This window comes from Lampetra planeri, chromosome 63 (genome assembly GCF_965212315.1).
Source record: "Lampetra planeri chromosome 63, kcLamPlan1.2.h2, whole genome shotgun sequence".
NCBI lineage: Eukaryota > Metazoa > Chordata > Hyperoartia > Petromyzontiformes > Petromyzontidae > Lampetra > Lampetra planeri.
The window spans coordinates 2,576,080-2,599,847 of NC_136169.1; the positions used below are offsets into that span (position 1 = coordinate 2,576,080).

The 23,768-nt window shown below is 52.5% G+C and overlaps 1 protein-coding gene and 1 long non-coding RNA gene across 5 annotated transcripts; one reads left to right on the plus strand and one right to left on the minus strand.

Moving 5' to 3' along the window:
* The first annotated feature begins 1,061 nt into the window (after positions 1-1,061).
* On the plus strand, positions 1,062-19,830 carry LOC144736854 (protein S100-A1-like). 4 transcript variants are annotated; one of them, XM_078619504.1, is made up of 3 exons: positions 1,062-1,196; positions 1,634-1,820; positions 2,678-2,917. In XM_078619504.1, the coding sequence occupies exons 2-3, from the start codon at positions 1,680-1,682 to the stop codon at positions 2,861-2,863; spliced, it is 327 nt and encodes a 108-aa protein (XP_078475630.1). In that variant the 5' UTR covers positions 1,062-1,196; positions 1,634-1,679; the 3' UTR covers positions 2,864-2,917. The 4 variants fall into 4 exon arrangements, with proteins under 4 accessions (XP_078475630.1, XP_078475633.1, XP_078475632.1 ...); XM_078619507.1 differs by lacking the exons at positions 1,634-1,820; positions 2,678-2,917 and adding exons at positions 18,088-18,272; positions 19,595-19,830 and having other exon boundaries at positions 1,120-1,196; XM_078619506.1 differs by lacking the exons at positions 1,062-1,196; positions 1,634-1,820; positions 2,678-2,917 and adding exons at positions 17,709-17,814; positions 18,088-18,272; positions 19,595-19,830.
* On the minus strand, positions 14,940-16,490 carry LOC144736857 (uncharacterized). The gene is made up of 3 exons (XR_013588838.1): positions 16,387-16,490; positions 15,918-16,104; positions 14,940-15,000 (listed from the first exon to the last, which is right to left on the minus strand). It is a non-coding gene; the product is annotated as an uncharacterized LOC144736857 (long non-coding RNA).
* Positions 19,831-23,768: the final 3,938 nt, after the last annotated feature.

The window sequence follows — 23,768 nt, forward strand, 5'->3', positions numbered from 1 at the left end:
GTAGTTCTAACGAGGGCACGTAGTTCTCATCGTTGAACACAGTTTGACGCAGTCCGCATTGTCATCAAACACATTCCTGTGGAGGGAGCTGGTAGGAACGTTGGGTTGCTCGGTCAATGGCCAGGGTCAACGGCGGCGTGGTGTATTCCGCAAATATGCCCGACTGTGAGGGCGGGCACAAGCCGGCGTGAGTAGGTTAAACGTTGAGTTTTATAAGGGCACCACGGGGTGACCAGCCCCTCCCCACCCAGCCCCACCCCTCCCACCCCCCACCCAGCCCCACCCTCCCCACCCAGCCGCACCCCACCCTCCCCTTCCCACCCAGCCCTTCCCTCCCCACCCAGCCCCTCCCCACCCTCCCCACCCAGCCCCACCCTCCCCACCCAACCCCTCCCCACCCTCCCCTCCCCACCCAGCCCCTCCCCACCCTCCCCTCCCCACCCAGCCCCTGCCCACCCTCCCCTCCCCACCCAGCCCCTCCCCACCCTCCCCACCCAGCCCCTCCCCACCCTCCCCACCCAGCCCCACCCCCCCCACCCTCCCCACCCAGCCCCACCCCCCCCACCCTCCCCACCCAGCCCCACCCCACCCAGCTCCTCCCCACCCAGCCCTTCCCCACCCAGCCCCTCCCCACACAGCCTTTCCCCACCCTCCTCTCCCCACCCTGCCCCACCCCACCCTCCCCTCTCCACCGAGCCCCTCCCTCCCCACCCAGCCCCTCCCTGCACGACGGACGGACGGACACAATAATCTCCTGTGGGCTGGTGTAACCAGGAGGTTCCTACCAGTATATGTACATATCAGTGAAATCCTGACAGTGAAAACGCGGGCATCTCATTTACGTACAATTATCACAGCAGGGGGTTGTGGTGTCGGCTGCGAGTGACCATGTAGATTTAGTTTAATTCGTCCCCGTGCAAACTCCTCCACTCCCTCCATCAAGAGCCCGCTTGATGACAATGCTGGGGCCGCTTGGCACGCGCCTCCCAGTGAATTGCCTGTGGATGTTGTTGCCGCAGTGCTCAGACTTTCCTTGTAAATTAGCCGGGAAACTGGATGAACGGGACCAATCAAAGAGATACTCACTCAATTGCACAATGAGAGCGAGCAGGTGTGTGGTGACGTCACTGGACGCGCTTCATAAAAGCCGCGACGGGAGCAGCAGTCGTTGTTCAAGTTGCAGACGTCGCTTTCAGGTCTCTGCGCCGCCGCTGTGTTGGGGAAGACGCCTTGTGCTGTGGGGATCGCTGTGCGACGCGTGGGGTTTACCTGGGCTCGATGAGAGCTGTGCACAGCGCTGGCTGAGTTTTAGACTCAACAAATTGTGTTTGTTGTACTCAAATTTTAAATGATGTTGATTCACTCAAAACACCGGTGGGCTAAAGTAGTGAACTGTTTGTCCTTTGTAAACGTGACACTTTTTACTGTTTGGCTGTGTCGGGTGGTGGAGGGTTACGACACATTTATAAATAACGCGATCTAGCCCAAAAACCGTTATTATGAAATTGTGTTTGGAACAAAGCTGGGGGGTGCTACGTGATGTTCGCTCGTTTTGCGATTCCTAACATTGGTGCGTAGAGTGGGGTGCCGTGTGAGTGATTTGAAGACCGTCTCGTTTGTCGTGTCCTCGCAGATTCCTCTTGCGTACTGACTCGACCGCGTGCATCTCCTCTGCCAAGATGAGTGACCTCCATGCAGCCACGCTGAAGCTCCTGTCCACCTTCAATGAGCTCGCCCGCGACAACGCTGTCAAAGATTGTCTGAAGAAGGAAAAGTTCAGGAGCTTCCTGAAGGGGGATAAGGGCAAGAGTCTGATCCAGGTGAGACGCATATTTGATTTTCACATAGACGAATCCATCCATTTATCATCCCATTTTTATTTATTTGGGATCGTACCTTTCCAATCTCCCTTTTCTGACCATGTCCGCATACAGTCCACTGCTCCAAATGAGGGTGTTTCTCACACTCGTTTGGTTTACACAAATGTTGCCATTATTGGCAGTGTGAGGTTAACCTGGGCGCATACAAGGTGGGTTAAAAGCGTGTCGTAGAACCGTTGGCATTCCTGCCTGAGTCATCTCCTTATGGCCTATAACGCCGGCTGTTCATGCAGTCGCCTCCCAGCTGATATCATGCCTTGCTTCAAGGTCGAGCACATTATCATCTCGACCCATTTAGGTAACACTGTTTTTGGAGGAAAGGTGTCTCCAAGCATACTCGTGGCACATACTCATTATCTTTGCACACTACATCGATGTGTATCCAATGTTCATAGCCTCCGGTTTCGGCAGGCATGTGGTGCAACTTCGGACCGTTTTCAGTGATGTTGTTTGAGTTTCTTGCTAAATTTGCATCCCCTCCTGGCCAATATTGCATCTTCCACACAAAGATAATCCTGTCCTACTCTGTAGTTTTGGGTAATTCACCTGTGCCAAATCCCGTGCTTTAATCTCCCGTGCACTTTTTTATCCGCCATTTGCCTGAAGCATGCGTTTGTAGATGCTGCGAGGTGCATTGCGATACGTTTCTATATGCGCTGGGCTTCTCTGCGTATGCCACCGTTGTGAGCCTCCCTAGCACCAGTTTTACTTGCTAAATATTTTGCCAATGTTCTGCAATCTGTCGCCTAAATCCAGGCGAACTCCTTGTCCCATCTTGCTGTTGTGCTTCCATTCAGAATCCCGTGGATGGGTTCGTGGTGAGCCGCATCCTGAGGGACCTTGGCGATGACAAAGATGGGCACGTCGACTTCCTCGAGTTCGTGATCACCGTCGCGGCCTTGAAATTCTGCTGCCACCCCAACTTCCGAGCGCACCACGAGCGGCATGGCAGGACCCACGCGCTGACCGCATTCAAAGTGTAACGCGGCTGTTTGAATGATACGGATACTGTGAAATAAACCTTGTGATCGCATCAACGTTGCGTGCTTGTCATTTGGTACTCTGGTTATAGACAGTTCTGCAGTGGTCTCTATGCACTGCCGATTGCAATGGACAACTACCAATACTGAACATGCCACGAATATATTATTTCTTGCTTTCAGTTCTGTGGCTTGGTAACTGAAAAGGAAGCGTACGTTCATACCTCCAATTGGCCCTCCCTTTGCATTTTCGTGGGCTAAATCGTTGAGTTGCAAGTGATGTGGGTTTCATTTGACTCGTTTAGCCTATCCTAAACAAACCAATGGTGTGGTATCACGTGATACATCAACTAGCCAAGTTAATTCTAGATTTGACGCTTTCGTGACTGCAAGGATTCTTAGGTTTTTTCGGTAAAGTCGTGTAGGCAAAAAATATATTATAATATAATGGCCAAGTCGGGTCTCCGTACATTAAGGCTGGGGGGGGGGGGTGGCTAATTGAAAGCAGCTGAACCTTGCCACTGCAGCAATAGCCCTGTAGGTTCTGCTATTCTTGTCATTGCAGTAGCCATGGAAGCAATAGAAACGAATGGATCAGAAGCGATAACAAAGGGAGGGTAGTTTTGAATAAGCAGACTTTATCCAATAGGCTCCAGGGTTGGGTGCTGTGTTTGCCGCCATTGCAGTGCTGTTTGTAAGCTGCTTTGCCTATTGGTGGGCCTGAGGTTTGCCGCCATTGCAGTACTTGTAAAATGACATCAATTAGTGTAAAAAAAAAGTATAAAATTTTCACGAACATTAATTGTCACGCACAACGATTCTGTGTGGAAAATGTCAGTTCGATTGGATCACGGGAAGTGGGTTAAAAAACGACCGAAAGATTTGCACGGTTGTAAGCAAGCATGCGAACTTAATATAAAGGATTTAAAAATGATATATGTAAATAAAAGTAACAATTTGCTAAACCTTCGCCACTATCTGGACTTATCTTCATAGAAATCAATGCATAGATGTCCGTTTATATGATTGTGGTTATGGGTTGGACTTTATTAATCCACTAGCTGTATTACCTGGCTTCGGGCCGGGACTTGGATCCACCACGCCCGGCCGCCTTTCTCTCCCCAGTGGCGATGTTCACACACCACACCAGTTACTCGTTTGAGGCTGAGTCGACCTAGGGGAGGCCTAGGACCGGTTGAAATAATCGTCATTGGTGGTGGCCGTGAGCGGGAATCGAACTCGGGTCGCCGGGGTTCGTAGCGCTGCGCGCTAACCACCACTACAATGCGTTACGCTTCCACATGCGCGGGTCACGTGACATTTGACATCACAGCTCACTTGCCCTGCAAAAAATATATGCATTATTGAGCTCCCTCCCCCCCCCCCCCCCCCAAATGTGTATTTTTATAATTTTTACATGGTGTAGTCTGGAAAGTACCCACATGGCAAATTTCAAGTTTGTTGCATGTCGGGAAGTACGCTAAACATTTGGAACGGACACACTCGCAAATTTCCCTTTTATATATACATAGATTGTCAACACCTCGTGTCTGTTGGTAAAATGTTTTTTTTTTAAACCACAATATAACGCCACACATTTCCTGTGAACCTGCAACAGCCACGTTTCTACAACTGTTACCACAACATTGTGTAGGCATAGCCACCACTGCAACCAACATGCTTGTCATGGAAGGTGGTCTGGTGGTGTCTCCCACCAAATAATTGAACATGAACATTGGAACATCCATATTCTTGGCAATTTATGCACGTTAATTTGAAGTTAAAATAAAAAAATAACATGTTAGCTGACGTTACGCACAATTTCCCCACGCCTATGTTTGGTGTTACGCATGCTTCCCTCAAACGTACCAAGCACGAGACAGATCACATGACTTCCGGGACCTGTGACCTTAAAACGGTACAAGTCAACTTCATTCCTTTCATCCTGCAGGGCTGAATGAATCTCACTCAAACCAGTTGTAATTAATATCCACTTATTGATGCATTCCTTGGCTCAACCCTCATTTCAACATGATTAGGGAAGCGCATTTAAAATAATTTGAAGTGTTTGTAATATCTTAAGTCAATATCAAGTTATTTTTAGTGTATTTTTAGGCCTTGCAGTACAAGTCTAAGGAGTGTGGCGTTACATATGTAATGCGGGCGTAAGCGACCTTCCGGATGTGACGTCACGGGGGGTGGAGTCATGTGACGTGGGTGGAAGGTTCGGGTCCTTAAGCGGGTAAACCGGAAGGGGAAGTCAGTCGGGGTGTGAGCGGAAAAGAGTGAGGCCACGCGGGCGAGTGAGAAGAGGGGGGGCACCGACGGCCATCGGGAGCCAACCCCGAAGACAAGAGGAAGCTGCGGAGTGGTGTGCAGCTGCAGAGGAGACAGCCAGAAGGGCTGCGTGTTAGAGGCAGCGGTGTGGCTGCCAGGAGGAGCTGCGGAGAGAGAGAGAGACAGCACGAGGCTGTCAGAGCTGCGGAGGGAGAGAGGGAGACAGCACGAGGCTGTCAGAGGTGTGGTGAGAGAGGAGTTGCAGCGAGTACAGCCAAGGGGGGCTGTGTGAGAGAAACAGCAGCGGGGCTGCTGTTGTGGATCGGGCCGACATTGGAGTCAGCACCGTGGAGAAGCTACAGAGTAAAGACAGCCGTGTGGGTGTACAGCACGAACCGAATAAAGGACACTGAGCCAGACATCGTGGTCCAGTCGTTTATTACACATATACAAGTGTTCCAATAAGAGTTACACCATATTAAACTATCGCTCAATAAAGAACAGGTTTAAATTAATGAGGCATTGTTCTACAAGAAAAATGTTAAGTTTGAATGAAGCAGACGTGCATCGTTTTTTGGTCATCCACACAAATGAAGACAAGGCCCCAAAAGCCATTTGAAAAAAGAAAAAACCATGTGTCCAGCCATCATGATATATTTACACGACCTAACCCCCCCCCCCCCCCCCAAAAAAAAAAAACAACCTGTATCATGGATTTTGGTCGCAGAAGCCTTCAGATTTAAACCGTTATGATCTAGATCGCCAACGTCGTACTCAAAGAAAAAAAAATGTTCCAAACCCATAACTTGCTAGGGAGGTGTTTTTCTTAGTGAGAAACGCAAGGTAATATCCATAACAAATTTGCATGATCTTTTACTTAAAAAAAGGTACCGAAACTAGTATTGCATTTTTTTTGCCAATCTCATTCATAGATCCCATTTCAGATACTTGAAGTGTCCAGATTTGGCGAGGACGCTATCGGGGGTCACCTTCATTAGCACACCTCGATTGTGCCTAGGCAGTAAAACGTTGCGATTACGGCAATTGTGATGGACGTGGGTACATGCTCACAATGGTTGGCGTTAGATTGTGGTTATAAAGAGCCATCGTGGTAATGTTTGTGCACGTGGGAGTATCGTACCTAGGATTAACGCGTCACAACTGTAAAACACTTTCCAGCATGAAACCCACAACTGTAAACCGGGCACGTTCCATATCGCTAGACGACACCTGGTAGATTTCCATTTGCAATGGCCACGGTGGGCGTATATGGAGACCATTCCAGTCGCTTTTATACCCAAAGTATCAAGTCACAAGCACGCCACGGTCATGCGATCACAAGGTTTATTTCACAGTATCCGTATCATTCAAACAGCCGCGTTACTCTTGGAATGCGGTCAGCGCGTGGCTCCTGCCATGCCGCTCGTGGTGCGCTCGGAAGTTGGGGTGGCAGCAGAATTTCAAGGCCGCGACGGTGATCACGAACTCGAGGAAGTGTGAGGGTCGCTAGCCCCCGAGATCCCTCCCTCGATAATGCTAACGGCCGGGCTAGCATCATCAATCGCCCCCCCGCTGCTAGGTTCCTCACCCGTGGCGTGGGAACCATCGCCCGAGGATTCCCCTCCCCCGCGGGTCCGCGTAGCCGGCATGGCTAATTACCGAGTAGTATTCTGCCCCTCCCTACTACGATACCTCCCTGTCCTAATCGCGCGCCTGCAACCCACACGGAGCGAACGTACGCACGCCCACACACACACACGCCGCTCCGCGCACTCCAACTCAACTCGCGTTATGATCGCGCACCTGTATCGCACACGGGGTGGTCGCACGCACACACACGCAGCTCCCCACGCGACACACTGCTCAACAAGATCACGCGAGACCACGCTTCGCTATTAATGATTTATTATATGCTACCTGCGAATTGATGTTGAATCAGTGAGTCGACGAGGCTGGCCTATTCCACCCAAACCTGTACCTATTCCCTATTTATCGGCTTACGCTACCCTACTTCACCTCCCCACTCACTGTTTGGTGCCCGCGGTGGTTCGCTGCTCCCGGTGCTAACAGCGCACCTCGACACATCGCACGGACGTCCGACTCGCTGTCTGGAGCTGCTGCGGGTCCGCTGGCCTGGAGAGAACCGTCCGATTTCCCCTTTGCGCTTCCCATTTATCCTGATTCCCGGACCCCTACCCCCTTCCCACGCACCGTGCGCCTTCGCTATGCTAATTAATCCTTTGTCCGCGCGGCGTGAACTCCAAACAATGGCACGCGCCCCCCTCGCCCGGGCCAGGCAGCTCCGCGGTGCCTTTGTTCCGCTAATCAATGAGCGACCTGCACGGCGCAAATTCCAATCAATCCTTTTCTCATGCAGGCCCCCATCATCGAGGTTCATGCGGCGGTGTCCATCACAAAGGCCCGTCGTGGGAAGCTGTGCATGGCTCCTCGCGTGCCTCCCCTCTCCCAATTATTTATACTAATAGCCTTATCCTTTAACTCCCCTAACAATGGTGCCTGCGCGCTCAAGCGTAATTATCCCAACCCTCCATGACTATGCGCAACAGCTCCTGCGGTCCCGCTATTCGTGCTGTCCCGTCCCTCCCCTGCTTGCCCCGTCGACCCGTGGGGGTGTGTGTGGGGGGAAAATGCACCTCAACCGCGGTGGCCGAATGCCCCATGCCGCGACCACACCATATTACGGCTGGTCGCAGCGCCGCGGCGCAACGTAGCACGGGGGAGGTCGTCCAATTCCCTGATCGCCGGAAACCGTGAGAGTTAACCCCGATAAGGGTTTCTCGGATAAAAACCGGTCGGCCAGGTGACCTCCCCTCGGAGCTCTATGGGGGGGGGGGGAATGCGTGCGGGTGTGTTCGTGTGAGGTGAGGTGAGGGGGACGCGGGGTTGGCTCCGTTGCTTGGTGGTGGCGAAGTCGGGGGTTTGGGCGCCTGCCGAACGGCTTCGTGGCGGCGGCATCACATAGCCCCCCGAGGTGCCAGTCCCCGCCCGGGTTGACTGGAGCACCTCGCTTGGGCCGCGCCCACGAGGAAACGTTGCGGGGTCCGGGGGATCCGTCCGGACCTGGTGGCTGGCCTCGGGGCGGGTGGTTCCGTCCTCTGTAGCTCCTGCGGCGGTCTCCTCCTCCACTCCAGCGGCTCTCCCCGTCCTCCGGCACCTGTGGGCTGGGGCACAAACTCAACAGCGGAAGGGTTTAGTGGCCGTCGTCCGCGTCTTCTCCGGACTGGATCGGGGCGTCTCGGGGGCCCGGCGGGGCCCATGTAGTGTGCGAGGCCCCCCAACACGAGGGGTGCGGGTACTCCGGGATTTCGGGGCCTTCGGGTGACGGGGTCCTCTCTCGCCGGGGCCGCTTTCCACGGTTTTAAGCGGCGGACGTTGACCACCGTCTCTCGATCCCTCTCCCCGCCATAGATTAGTACCGTCCAGGGGGATATCTGCCGCACCACGGTCCAGGGTCCCCGCCAGTAGGTCGTCAGTTTCCCCACCTGCCCGGCCCCGACGCGAGGGGTGTGTAGCCACACCTTAGCACCTGTCAGGAATAAGGGGGGTTCCATGCGGGGTCGGGTGCCCTGTTCCTGCCGCCGATGCGCGGCTTCCCCTTGCGGGTATGCTCGGCCTCGGGCTTCTCGCAGGGTCTCCAACAGGTGTTCCACGGGGCGGCTTCCCTCCTCCGGCTGGGGGGAAGGGACGCCGAATAGCAGATCTGCGGGTAAACGAGACTCACGGCCGAACATCATTAAAAACGGGGTTTGTCCCGTCGACGTGTGTACGGTGGTGGCGTAGGCGAAAAGGGCGTAGGGGAGGTGTTCGTCCCAATCCCGTTGATTTGCGGCCGCCATACGTTTGAGTTTCCCCGCTAGGGTCTGATTCATGCGCTCCACCATACCGTTCGCTTGGGGGTGGTACGCTGTGGTTCGGTCCTTCTGGATTCCGAACTCTCGGCACAGTGCCTGGAACAACTCGGCCTCGAACTCGCTACCCTGGTCGGTGAGGACTCGTTCTGGGATCCCGTGCTTAAGTACGTAGTGTTCCACGAATGCCCGGGCCACCACCAAGGCCGTTTTATCAGGGATGGCCACTGCCACGGGGTAGCGGGTGAAATACTCTACTGCGACAAGGATATATCGGTTGCCTCGATGGGATCGCGGGAATGGCCCCTGTAGGTCAATCCCGACCAGCTGATTCGTGCGGCTGACGCGGAACGGCCTTAGGGGTACCTGGTATCGTGCCGGTTTCGGCCCGCACTGCTGACAGGCGCGGCAGCCCTGTACCCAGGCCGCCACGTCTTGTGCCAATTTGGGCCAGAGATACTGGCGACGCAGGGTCTCTCGAGTGCGTCGTTCCCCATCGTGGCCCCCGAGTGGGTGGTCATGCACCAGCCGAAGCAGCTGGGGTCGCACCTGGGCAGGAACACAGATGCACCCCGGCTGGCCGGCCTCGGTTAACTCCCGTACCACTCCGTTCTGCACACACAACCGGGCATACAAACCGCTCCAGGGTCCTGGTAGGGCGCTCTTTTCCTCCCGCAGTGCCGCCTCCACTGCCGCCAGATCGGGATCTCGCTGCTGGGTCTGTCTCAGCTGCTCGTCGTTCAGGCCCGGGAAGGCGCAGCCGACGTCCTTTTGGATCCGTCCGATCGGGTCCCGAGCCGCGGGTCCCGCGCTTGCCGTGCGGTCGACGGGATCCTCGGTGCCACCTGCGAGGGTCTCTGTGGCGCACACTGCACTCTCTCTCGCTGGGGGGGGGTCAGTGGCCGCGGCCGCTCGGGGGTCCGTTGCCTGCCGGCAGCGTCCCCCCGTGAAGCACGGGCAGGCCTCCTCCGCCCTTGTCTCGGCGTCCACCGTGGGTCGCCTCGACAAGGCGTCCGCGTTTGCATGCGTCCGGCCAGCCCGATACTCGATTTGCAGGTTGTACTCCTGCAACTGCGCCAACCACCGGGCCATCTGCCCCCGCGGCTCCTTGAATGTAAGAAGGAACTGCAGAGCATAATGGTCAGTGCGTACGCGACATTTCCTGCCGTACAAATACGGCCGGAACTGCTTACATGCGAAAATCACGGCGTACAACTCTTGGCGGGTCACGCAATAGTTAAGCTCGGCCCCACTCAAGGTACGGCTGGCGTACGCGATGACTCGTTCCGTCCCATCCTGTACCTGTGACAACACCGCGCCCAGCCCGCTGCTGCAGGCGTCGGTGTCCAAAATAAAATCGGTGGTAAAATCGGGGAAAGCGAGGGTGGGGGCGTGGGTGAGGTGGTCTTTGAGAGTGGTGAAGGCCGTCTGGCAGGCCCCCGTCCACTGGTAGGGGTGCTTAGGGGAGGTGAGTTGGGTGAGGGGGCGTGCAATCTCGCTGAATCCCTTTACAAATCGGCGATAATAGGTGGCGAGCCCCAAAAATGATCTGATCTCCGTCAGATTCCTTGGCCGTGGCCACTCCACTACGGCGCGTACCTTCTCCGGATCGGTGTGCACACCTGCCTCGCTGACGCGATGCCCGAGGTACCCCACCTCGCGTTGTGCGATGTAACACTTACGTGGCTTGAGCTTGAGATGAGCCGCTCGCAGTCGCTGGAACACCTCTCGAAGCCTGGACCAATGCTCAGACAAAGATCTACTGAACACTATATCACATCGTCCAAGTAAATCAGGCACTGTTCCCATTGCAAGCCCCGCATCACCAACTCCATCAGCCGCTGGAACGTCGCGGGCGCATTGGTGAGTCCGAACGGGAGTACTCGAAACTCGAATAGCCCCATCGGGGTGGTGAATGCGGTTTTCGGCCGATCCTCCTCCGCCATCTCCACCTGCCAGTACCCGGACGCGAGATCGAGGGTGGAAAAATATCGCGCTCCAGCGAGGCTGTCGAAGGTGTCGTCGATGCGGGGTATGGGGAAGGCATCGCCGAGCGTGACTGCATTTAGTTTACGGTAATCGACGCAGAACCGGGTTGACCCATCCTTTTTCGTCACTAGTACCACTGGGGCTGACCAGGGGCTCGCCGAGGGCTGAATTATGTTATCGCAAAGCATGTCCCCAACTGCCTCTTTGATTTGGGCGCGTTCGGGTGCGCCCACTCGGTACGCAGGGAGTTTGATGGGTCGGGCTGCACCGGTGTCAATTTGGTGCTTAACAAGATCGGTCCGACCCACGTCTGAGTCGTGTTCACTGAATACGTCGGCATACTCCCGCAGTAACTCGCGCAGCCGATCGGCCTCTCCCTTAGGTAAATCCGCCCATGGTGCATGTAACGCGTCGAGCAGGGGAACGACCTCGGCTCGGGGAGTCGGGCCGACTCGCCAGGCCAGGTCCTGGTCACCCTCAGGACGCCCGGGGTCCTCAGCCCAGAGTGCGAACACCGAGTCGTTAGAGTGGCGTGCGTGCAGGGGGTGTACGGTGGCTATCGGGGTGCGCCGCCGCAGTGTCGCTGGGGTACTGTGGGGGTTAAACATCCGCATAAACAATCGGTCCCCATCTGCGTTTACCAACGTGGCGGATCCCACGACCCCATACCGTTTTGCCAACTCCGGGTGAGGAGTTAGCATTACCTCTCCTGATGGTCGGAGCGCGGGGTCGGTGGGGGATGTTGCCACCGGCACCAGCATCTCGGTGAGCGGGCCGATGGTGACTGCCGTCGCCAGGATAGCGGCCACAGGTGCGAAGCGGGGGCGCGTTGGTTCTCGTCCCAGGAACGGTATCCGCTCGCCGTTGCTCTCCATGGTGGCGCATCGCTGGCGGGGTTGCACGTTGAGTCCCAGCCGTTCTAAGAGGTCGGTACCTGCGATACACTCGTGACACAACGCACTCGACACATAGAACTCCTGGGTGCACACCTGACTGCCTATGCGGACCTCTAGGGTGGCTCTCCCCAGCAGCCCCATTCCGGCTCCGCTCGCCGTGTGCAGCGCGCGGTCCGGGGCCTGCAGGTGACGCACGTCGACCCCGATCGCGCTGCAGTGCGCTGCGCTCACGAGCGAGGCCACCGCCCCCGTGTCCAGCAGAATTCGGGTACGCACTCCGTTTACCTCCCCTTCCACCAGCGACGTGGCCCCCGTGATCCCCGCCACCAGCTCCCGTAGCCAGTCGCCAGGAGTCACCGTTTCCGTGGGCGTTGTTGTTGGAACCTGTGTGGAGATCACTCGCTCGCCATTATTCTCATTATCGTCTATTTGTATCGGGACCGCGTCGATTGCACCCCTAGTTGGTCCGCTTTCTAGGGGGCGTTGGAGTTTAACCCCCGCATCTGCCTAGCTCGGGTGATTTCAGGACAATCTCTCACTAAATGCCCTCGGCGATCGCACATATAACATGCCCGAGGAGGGGGGGCGGCTCCGTAGTGGGCCCCCTGCCCACTCCCTCCCCCCCCATTACGCCGCTGTCCACCCTCCGCCTCTAGTCGGGCCACCCTTCCAGATAACCCCCCTACCGTGGCGCGTAGGTCCCCCATTTCGGATCGGATGGTCTCAACGGAGGATTGCAGTTTGGTCATATTCTCACCTACGTGGGTTACCCTCTCACCTACATGGGTTATCTTACCGTCCATTTGGTCTACCCGGCCAGCAATATCTCCCATGCCGGTCTGTAACCCGGCTACCCACCCTGGGGTGGTCTCGCTGGGTCTCTGGGGCTCCCTTGCCCGTCCCCTTACTGCGATGGCGATCTCTTCCTCCTCGTCGGAGAGTAGGCTCGCCACGGCGCACTCTCGTCCCCTCCCTCGAGGCTGCGCGCGCTCACCTGAGAGTTTCTCGCATTTGCGCGCGCGCTCGACGAGGGTGTTAAAGGAGAGGCGTGCACCGTCTACATTTGGCTGCCACCACGGGATGCGTGCCAAATATCGTTGGATTTTACCGGCGGCGAGGCCCTCAATTATTTTGGCCTCGTACTCTGGGTACGCGAGCTGGGTCAACATGCGTACATTCTCGGCGTAATCTCGCAGATCCTCGCCGGGTTGACGACGGCGTGCCTCTAAGGCCGCCTGCGCATCCTCCTCGTCATAGGCGCCGAAGCACCGTTCGAGTTCGCACATTACTTTTTCCCACTGATTTTGTGCGCTTGCGGGCAAAGCTTCCACAAAGTCAGCTGCCCGCCCATCTAAATGTAACTCTAACTGCTGCAACGCCTCCTCATCTGACCACCCATTAACTTTTTTAGCCCCTCTGATGCTGCGGGCAAACGATTTCCATGATGGAATTCCTTTGCCCGTAAATGTGCATTTGATTTTAATCTGGGTTGGGGGGCCTCTTTCCCTTGGGGGTGCGGGGGATCGTCCCGTTTCTGACACCAATATGTGAGGGTCGCTAGCCCCCGAGATCCCTCCCTCGATAATGCTAACGGCCGGGCTAGCATCATCAATCGCCCCCCCGCTGCTAGGTTCCTCACCCGTGGCGTGGGAACCATCGCCCGAGGATTCCCCTCCCCCGCGGGTCCGCGTAGCCGGCATGGCTAATTACCGAGTAGTATTCTGCCCCTCCCTACTACGATACCTCCCTGTCCTAATCACGCGCCTGCAACCCACACGGAGCGAACGTACGCACGCCCACACACACACACACACGCCGCTCAGCGCACTCCAACTCAACTCGCGTTATGATCGCGCACCTGCATCGCACACGGGGTGGTCGCACGCACACACACGCAGCTCCCCACGCGACACACTGCTCAACAAGATCACGCGAGACCACGCTTCGCTATTAATGATTTATTATATGCTACCTGCGAATTGATGTTGAATCAGTGAGTCGACGAGGCTGGCCTATTCCACCCAAACCTGTACCTATTCCCTATTTATCGGCTTACGCTACCCTACTTCACCTCCCCACTCACTGTTTGGTGCCCGCGGTGGTTCGCTGCTCCCGGTGCTAACAGCGCACCTCGACACGTCGCACGGACGTCCGACTTGCTGGCTGGAGCTGCTGCGGGTCCGCTGGCCTGGAGAGAACCGTCCGATTTCCCCTTTGCGCTTCCCATTTATCCTGATTCCCGGACCCCTACCCCCTTCCCACGCACCGTGCGCCTTCGCTATGCTAATTAATCCTTTGTCCGCGCGGCGTGAACTCCAAACAATGGCACGCGCCCCCCTCGCCCGGGCCAGGCAGCTCCGCAGTGCCTTTGTTCCGCTAATCAATGAGCGACCTGCACGGCGCAAATTCCAATCAATCCTTTTCTCACGCAGGCCCCCATCATCGAGGTTCATGCGGCGGTGTCCATCACAAAGGCCCGTCGTGGGAAGCTGTGCATGGCTCCTCGCGCGCCTCCCCCAATTATTTATACTAATAGCCTTATCCTTTAACTCCCCTAACAATGGTGCCTGCGCGCTCAAGCGTAATTATCCCAACCCTCCATGACTATGCGCAACAGCTCCTGCGGTCCCGCTATTCGTGCCGTCCCGTCCCTCCCCTGCTTGCCCCGTCGACCCGTGGGGGTGTGTGTGTGGGGGGGGAAAATGCACCTCAACCGCGGTGGCCGAATGCCCCATGCCGCGACCACACCATATTACGGCTGGTCGCAGCGCCGCGGCGCAACGTAGCACGGGGGAGGTCGTCCAATTCCCTGATCGCCGGAAACCGTGAGAGTTAACCCCGATAAGGGTTTCTCGGATAAAAACCGGTCGGCCAGGTGACCTCCCCTCGGAGCTCTATGGGGGGGGGGGGGGGGGGGAGAATGCGTGCGGGTGTGTTCGTGTGAGGTGAGGTGAGGGGGACGCGGGGTTGGCTCCGTTGCTTGGTGGTGGCGAAGTCGGGGGTTTGGGCGCCTGCCGAACGGCTTCGTGGCGGCGGCATCACAGAAGTCGACTTGCCCATCGCCAAGGTCCCTCAGGATGCGGCTCACCACGAACCCATCCACGGGATTCTGAATGGAATCACGACAGCAAGCGTTAGGAGAAAAGACTGGACCGTGTTCTGCAGTCCTGCAAAGGACTGCAGAACACGGGTGAAATGTACAGCAATCAAGTGGTACACTGGTTAATTGCGTGGGGAGGCAGGTCCGTACAATGAGTGTTGATTAACAGAGCAGCCAACAATAGATACAGAATATTTTCAGAACACAATGCAAGTAGATTAACTGCGAATGCCAACCAACAAATAAGCACCTCATTTCGCAGTATTAAAAGGATCCATTGCAACCTATAGGACTAGATTTACTTCCCTTTTCTGCTCTTTGCACAGGATTCAGGCAGTCCCATTCCCTTTACCCCACGCAGGAAGACGTTCATCACAATTCTGGCCATAGGCCGATGAAACGGATTGTATCGCCAGATAAACATCAAATTATAAATGTTAGTGGACCCTCAACCACATCAGTGTCCTAAAGTAGTGACAAACTTTCCGAATTGGCCACGTCCCGTTTAACGATACATTATACCTTCTTGGTTCTTTCGGTAAAGTCACGTAGAAGGGAAATAAAATAATAAAAAATAAAACATAATAAAATAATTCTCACAACGGTTCGGCCACAACGCAAGCAGCCGTCCTCAGGGTGAAGAACAGGTCTGTCGGAAAGACAGCATCTGAGAATTATTTTTATTATTTCATTATTTCCCTTCTACGTGACTTTACAGAAAGAACCAAGAAGATGAATCCCTGCAGTCACGAAAGCTTTAAATCGAAATTTGATACATTTATAAATTAGAAGATCGCAAAAAACCGCCCTTTTTATTATGCATAACAGAGCTACAGGTACAAGCTCAGAAATATAACCAGAGACTCCAAAAATGGAATTATTAACGGAGCAACTCCTCCACATGCATATCAAAATCCACGTCTCACCTGGATCAGACTCTTGCCCTTATCCCCTTTCAGGAAGCTCCTGAACTTTTCCTTCTTCAGACAATCTTTGACAGCGTTGTCGCGGGCGAGTTCATTGAAGGTCGACAGGAGCTTCAGGGTAGCTGCATGGAGGTCGCTCATCTTTGTAGGAGGAGATTTCACGGTCGAGTCCGTACGCGAATGGAATCTGCGAGGACACGACAGACAAGACAACGGAACAGACGTCAGTCCCATGAAGACAACGCACACGGCATCACATTTTACGCATCACAATGCGATGGCCCATAACACGACCTCAATCCTGCCAACATCAAGTAGCGCCAGCTTTGCTCCAGACTCTAGAGCTTTCCCCCCCGTCTGGCCTCATCAGCTGGGCAACTGCTCTCACAGCACCCAGGTAAAACCAACGCGTTGCACAGAGCCCCATTACACAAAACATTTGCCCCAGCAGAAGCGGCGGCGCGGAGACCTGAACGTGACGTCTGCAACTTCAACAACAACGGCAGCTGCCCCCTGTCGCCGCTTTTATGAAGCGCGGCCAGTGACGTCCCCACTCACACCTGCTCGCTCTCATTGCGCGATCGAGTGATGAGTTTATTTGATTTGGTCCCGTCTAGCCAGTTTCCCGGCTCATTTACAAGGAAAGTCCGTGATGCGTGAGCATAGCGGCAGCAGCAACAACATCAACAAAGAATTAACTTGGAGGCGCGTGCCACGCGTCCCCGCCATTGCCATCAAGCAGGCGCTTGATGGAGGGAGGAGTGGAGGAGTTTGCACGGAGACGAATTCAGCTTAAATCAATCTACATCGTCACTCGCAGCCAAGACCACGGCCTCTGCAGTGACTAAAATTACAAATAAAATGACGTAGATGAGATACCCGCGTTTTCACTTCAGAATTTGATTGAGACTGAAGTCTGCACGTGGACCTGCCGTGGTGTCATGGTTTGCTCACTCGATGTGTAATGCAGAGGTCTTCGGTTTGATCTCCAAGATGAATCAATGCCCCCTCAGCATTGTAACGAGGCACACCACGAGTATTTGATCATTCTCTTTGGTTTTTTCGGTAAAGCCACGTAGGTTAAACAAATATAAAAATAAATTAAAATGACTTTACCGAAAAAAAACAAAGAGTACGGATCCTTGCAGTCACGAAAACTTAAAATCTAGAAGTATTTGATCAGTTTGTTTTGCCAGCAGTAGCTTGACCAAGTAGTTACAAGGCTGCATCTTTACCTTACACCTTCTGCATGTCAGACCAGAGAATATGAACTCGGATTGCGCTGGTCAACACACTTTTTCTGGCATAAGGTATTCCAACGGTTTTAAGGTAATTTTGGGGTGCTGATTCCAAATCTGGCATCAGTTTGTGTCTATCACATCAGCTTTTTGAGATATCAAATATTGCATTTTCAATAAAAACTGCAGAAGAAAAATATTAATTAATGTGGATATCTACATAAAATGATATTATAAACACACTATCCTAAAAATACAGGACCATATTTTAACACTAAAGCAGTTACTGACTCGCAACAACTTGCAATCATAAGTGACAGAGTTAATTTCGGGTAAAATCAATGAAAATGGGGTATGCCGATAGCATAAAAATGAGATGTGATAGAGCAAATCTGAGATCAGATTTGGAATCAGCACCCTGAAATTAGTCTAAAACAGCTGCAAAAGTCCAGGCCAGAAAAAAACTTTTTTTGTTGACCAGTGTTATTATTGTCAAACAGCCAGTTAACTGGCTAAACGGGACCAAATCAAATGAACTCATCACTCGATCGCGCAATGAGAGCGAGCAGGTGTGACTGATGACGTCACTGGCCGCGCTTCATAAAAGCTGCGACGAAGGCAGCAGAGGTTGTTGTTGAAGCTACAGTCGTCACGTTCAGGTCTCTGTGCGGCCGTGGGTTTGTGGGTGGGTTGGTGGGTTGGTCTCTGCAACGCGTGGGGTTTGCCAGGAAGCGTTGAGAGCAGTGCGCAGGTCTAGCGGAGCATGAGGCCAGGCATGACTCTTAGGCTCTGGAACAAAAAGTGTGCAACGTGATGTTGCCAGGATATCGGTCATTTTGTGGTCCATCGCATTATGGTGTACACTGAGGGGCCGCGTGTATTGTCTTCCTGGGACTGAGGTCTGTCTCGCTCTGTCTGTCGTGTCCTCGCAGATTCCTCTTGCGTACCGACTCGACCGTGCATCTCCTCTGCCAAGATGAGCGACCTCCATGCAGCCACGCTGAAGCTCCTGTCGACCTTCAATGAACTCGCCCGCGACAACGCTGTCAAAGATTGTCTGAAGAAGGAAAAGTTCAGGAGCTTCTTGAAGGGGGATAAGGGCAAGAGTCTGATCCAGGTGAGACGTGGCTTTTGATATTCGTCTGGACCAGTCCCTCTCGTTAACACCATTTTGGAGTCCGGTTTTATCATTGAGCTTGTTGCCTTTAACATCCGGTTTTCTGCGCAATTTTTCCTTTTGGGTTGGAGGTCTCCTAGTGTAAATGCTTACCCCGAGCTCTCTACTCTGATGGTGCGTTGCTCTTTGAGTTGTGCGCCTCCTGGCGTCCTCTGGTCCAACATCATGTGAGACTGGACTCCTAACAAAAGCTGTCTGTGGACCAATCAATTTCAAGGACGGTGCATACATGATCAGAGTTGTGTTTTTTGTTTGCATTTTGACCGCAAGTGTTGTGGTTAATGCAAACATGATCCATTTGTGTAAAGGTGTCAGTTTTGTTGCCAGATGAAAGGGAAAACCTATTGCTATAAATGGATCGTTAAACCCGACCGTCAAATTCGTAAGGTTTGTCGCGTAAACAGAACGTGCCAATTAGTTACTCCACACCAATGTGGAGCGCAAACTCGCCTTTTTATAATTAAAATTTTGCTGGTAATTATAATCGGCTTCATCGGGCGACAGCCAGAATTGTGACCTAAAGTCCTGTTAACATCTTAAGAGGGGATAAAGGTGACGTCATCGCTCTGTGCTTATCAGATGCGAAGACGGGTGGGTTAATGTCGTAGTCTTACAAGTTACAATGGATTGTGTTCATCTGAAAATGCAGTACCTGTGTTATCTGGGCATATGCAGTAGATATTAACTGCTCTAATTTTGTATCGACATGAAGTGGAATCCCCTGCATTGGCGTGCAATTAAACCACGTATGACTTGATAGACCGGGACCAATATCATCGTGAAGTCGCACACGCCGTTAGGCAGCACTAAAGAAGAAGAAGATCACTTGATTCCTGTAGATTTTACCCGTGTTCCGCAGTTTTAGCACTCCATCCAGGTCTAGTTTTTTTTAATTTCTTTATATTAAGTTCGCTTGCTTGCTTAGGACCGTGCAAATCTTTCGGTCGTTTTTTAACCCACTTCCTGTGATCCAATCGAGCTGACATTTTCTACACAGACTCGTTGTGCGTGACAATGCATTGTCGTGAAAAAATTTTTTCCAAAATTTTACACTGTTTAGGGAATTTTTTTCAAAATATTTAATTACCAATTGTTTAATGCTGCCAGACAATCATCTGACCCATAGGCGGCAGCCATCTCAAGCCAGAGGACGAGAGGACTCTAGCCACCCCGATGCCACGCATATAAAGGATTTATAGTGAAAAACTTTGTTTTTACGGGTTTACTTGTTCTAACTCTTGTTGCTGCGATTTCCTTTTCAGAATCCCGTGGATGGGTTCGTGGTGAGCCGCATCCTGAGGGACCTTGGCGATGACAAAGATGGGCACGTCGACTTCCTCGAGTTCGTGATCACCATCGCGGCCTTGAAATTCTGCTGCCACCCCAACTTCCGAGCGCACCATGAGCGGAATGGCAGGACCCACGCGCTGACCGCATTCAAAGAGTAACGCGGCTGTATGATACGCATACTATGAAATAAACCTGATGGTTGCATCAACGTGGTGGGCTGGTGGCTTTGCATTGTGGGTATAAACTACTGCAGTGGTCTCACTGTATTGCTACTGCAATGTACAACTACCATCAATAGTCATGTAATACTGAACGTGCCATGAATGGTTTCTTGCTTGCAGTTATGTGGCTTTATAACTGAAAGGATTCTTAAAGTGTGACCAAGTAATTGGTAGGATGGGCTGCCCGGTTCTAGTTAGTCCCTCCAATTGGCACTCCCATTGCATAATCGTGGATAAATATTTTAAATTGTATGTGACATGGGTTCTTTGTACGTTTTTTGACCAAGATAACCTATCCTAAACATACAGATGCATTAACAATCGTATTACCAACACCACGTGTTTAATCAAACATTTCCAATAAACTGCAAGAGCAACATTCCCACAACATATCATAACCACAACATTGTAGAGCCACCACTGCAACCAAAGGTCCTTGCCATGGAAGGTGGACTAATGGGGTTTCCTGCCAAATCGGGAGTTCCAAATGTATGCAGTGCAGGTGTCATTGGTGAGCATGAACGTTGGCAAATTCATATTTTTGACAATTTGGGCACGTTCATTTGAAGTTCAAACAACATTGTTAGCAAAACAACATTGTTAGCTGACCCAAAGAAAGCTTTCGTGACTGCAGGAATTCATATTGAGTAAAGATTTGGCTTCATCCCAGAGTTGACCTAGCAGAACAGCCCAGCTCTCTCCGTCCACACCCTGCTTATAACCACTCCGGCGTGGCTGGCTATTTTTATTCTATTTACGTGGCTTTACCGAAAGACCCAAATAATGAATTCCTGCAGGCACAAAAGCTTTAAGATTTAGACGTTTCACACTTTCCCTCGGTCTCGTGTGACTGCATGTTTCTGACAAACGTACCAAGTATGAGACTGAGCAGATGGCCTTTGGGACATGTTGGTGCATGGCAGTCTTGATTTATTGTGGCAATGTGACCACAAGGATATAGGTCTGCTTCAAACTTAATTCCTTCCATCCGGCAGCATCGTGAACACTTCACCTGAAACGGTTTTAATTCTCGATTAAAATCCACTTGATGCATTCCTTGGCTCAACCGTCATTTCAAGAGGATTTGGAAACTGAGGCAATTTGAAGTGTTTGTAATGTCTTAGCTATATTTAGTTGAATTTCAATTTAAAGCTTTCGTGACTGCAGGGATTCATATTCTTGATTCTTTCGGTAAAGTCGCGTAGAAGGGAAATAATAAAAATTAAACAAAAATCTCACAACGTTTCGATAGCAACAGATAATTTTCTTGCTGTGGGTTTCACACCTGATGATTGCTTGTGTTGCAATCGAAACGTCGTAAGAATTTAATGATTTGAATTTAATTATTTTATTATTTCCCTTCTACATGACTTTACCGAAAGAACCAAAAATATCTGTAGTTGATTTAAACTATATTTTCGTTGCGGTACAATTATTAAAAGTGTGGTTACATATTAAAATGCGTTCTAATAGGAGTTTCACCATAGGCTATCGCTCAATACAGCGATAAATGCATGGGGCATTGTTCTGCAGGAATAACACGTTCCTTCGGAGTGGGCAGGTAGGAACTTGGTTGGACAGCGCATTCGTGCTATCCACGTCACGCGGCGCAAGCTGCGTGGGGTGGCGCGTCACGTGATGCTGAGCCCGCCCGAAGTGCTCTATGAAATACAAATCGAGGGCGTGGCTATGCACGACAGACAAATTAATCCCTGGTGGGCAATGTGGAATTGTTGTTCCTGCCTGTATGAAGTTTAAATGAAGCAGACTTGCATCGTTTTTTTTGGCCATTCCCACAAATGAAGACAAGACCATGCACGTGTAGTGGCATAGAATAATAGTAACGTAGCAGCATAGCCAGGCGCAGGCTACTGGTAGGGAAGGGAATCTGCGGCTTTGGCAGCCATGACGTCAGCCATGACGTCAGCCCTGACGTCAGCAGGCCAGGTTATACACGACAGGGGAATCTAGGGGAAATGTCACAAGGGGCACACCAAGAAAGGGGGTGTGGCCAGAGGCGGTCCTCTGACAGTATAAGGGCCCAGATTTGAAGCTTTCGTGACTGCAAGGGTTCATATTCTTAGGTTTTTCGGTAAAGTCACGTAGATAAAAATGTAAATTAATAAAAGTAAAATTTTTTTTTTTAAATCACAACGTTTCGATAGCTGATACAGCTATCGTGCTGTGACGGTCCCACCTGAAGACGGAAGCTTGTGTTGCCTCTGAAACGTCGTGATTTTTATTTTTTATTTTATTTTTATTTTACTTTTATTCATTTAAATTTTTTACCTACGTGACTTTACAGAAAAAACCTAAGAATAGTTTAAGGGCCCCTGTAGGGGACCTCTGGGCTGTCATACGGAGTGGGATCCCCGTCGTGCCGCTGAAGTCTTCACCATTCTTCTCCTCGTTCTTCATTCTTCACCATCTCGGGGCGTCACCAGTCAGGCAGCCGACCAACTGTCATGAGTAATGTCGACTATCATAGACGGACTTATAATAAAAATGGTGACCCCCGATGGTGCTTGTTAATAAATAAGCGCCTCTCACTCTTAGTGTTTGTTAGTGTCGAATTGGTCACTACACATGCCCTCATAGCCATCTGAAAAAGAAAAAACAAATCACGTGCAACCATCATGCTCTAGATCTCCAATATGTATACTCTTTGGTTCTTTCAGTAAAGTCACGTAGGTATAGAATAAAATAAATCACGAAGTTTCGGGCGCAACACAAGCATCTGTCATCAGGTGGCAAAGCATGGTCTGCTGCCGAGGCAGACTATTCTAAAAGGTTTGAAATGGGTGTAGTTCAATGGTTATAAAGTGGCCAGGGCTAGTGATGTTAATGTGAGAAAACACATTCCTGCAGAGGGAGCTAGTAGGAACGTTGGGTTGCTCGGTCAATGGCCAGGGTCAACGGCGGCGTGGTGTATTCTGCAAATATGGCCGACTGAGGGCGGGCACAAGCCGGCGTGAGTAGGTTAAACGTTGAGTTTTATAAGGGCACCACGGGGTGACCAGCCCCTCCCCACCCAGCCCCTCTCCACCCAGCCACTCCCCACCCACCCAGCCCCTCCCCACCCCACCAGCACGACGGACGGACACCATAATCCCCTGTGGGCTGGTGTAACCAAGAGGTTCCTACCAGTGTAGGGGTGTTAGAGAGAGCCCGTTATGCATGGCAGCTTATGGCAAACAAACACAGTGGGCGGGGCTACGTGAGTTCACGGGGAGGTGCTCTCTACGACGTCTGCGCCAGGCACCCCGGGGGGGCTGATTCGGAGTTATGATCCCCCGGGGGCCCCACCCCTCAAGGGGGGGGGGGTTGGGTATAAAAGGGGATGTGTCGGAGGGCTCGGGGGGAATATTAAGCTAACCAGTGAAGACTGAAGACGTCTTAGCTAGAGCCCTGGACTCCCCTGGTTCGCCGTCCTTATCAGGGCCGAACAGGACCGAGCCAGCGGCGTGGTCCCGAGATCCAGAGCCGGTGCTCGTGTCAGAGCTGGTCTGGGACTCAGGGTACCGGGCCCGACTTACCAGTGTCGGGCCAGTTAGCCTCCCCTAGCCCGTTAGTGGAGGACTAGGAGACAGGCTAGGAGTAGCTAGCGCGTGTATCCCCAGCCAGCCGGGTGAGGGGGCCGATACCCCCTCTAGTGTTGTATGCCACAACCGTGCTGTGTGAATCAAACCCGTGTGCCTCCAACTCCGGCGTCCAAGAGTCATGAACTCTACTACACCAGTATTAGCATGTACCTGTAAGATAGGAGAGTGCAACCCAACGGGCATGCGAGCATGATATATCTGAGAGAGAGAGAGAGAGTCGGAAATAACAGCCGACATAGGCAGATAGGATGGATCAAGATCTCACATATGTTACACGAGGGAAATGCTTCAAACCAAACCCACGATTTGCTGGGGACTTTTTG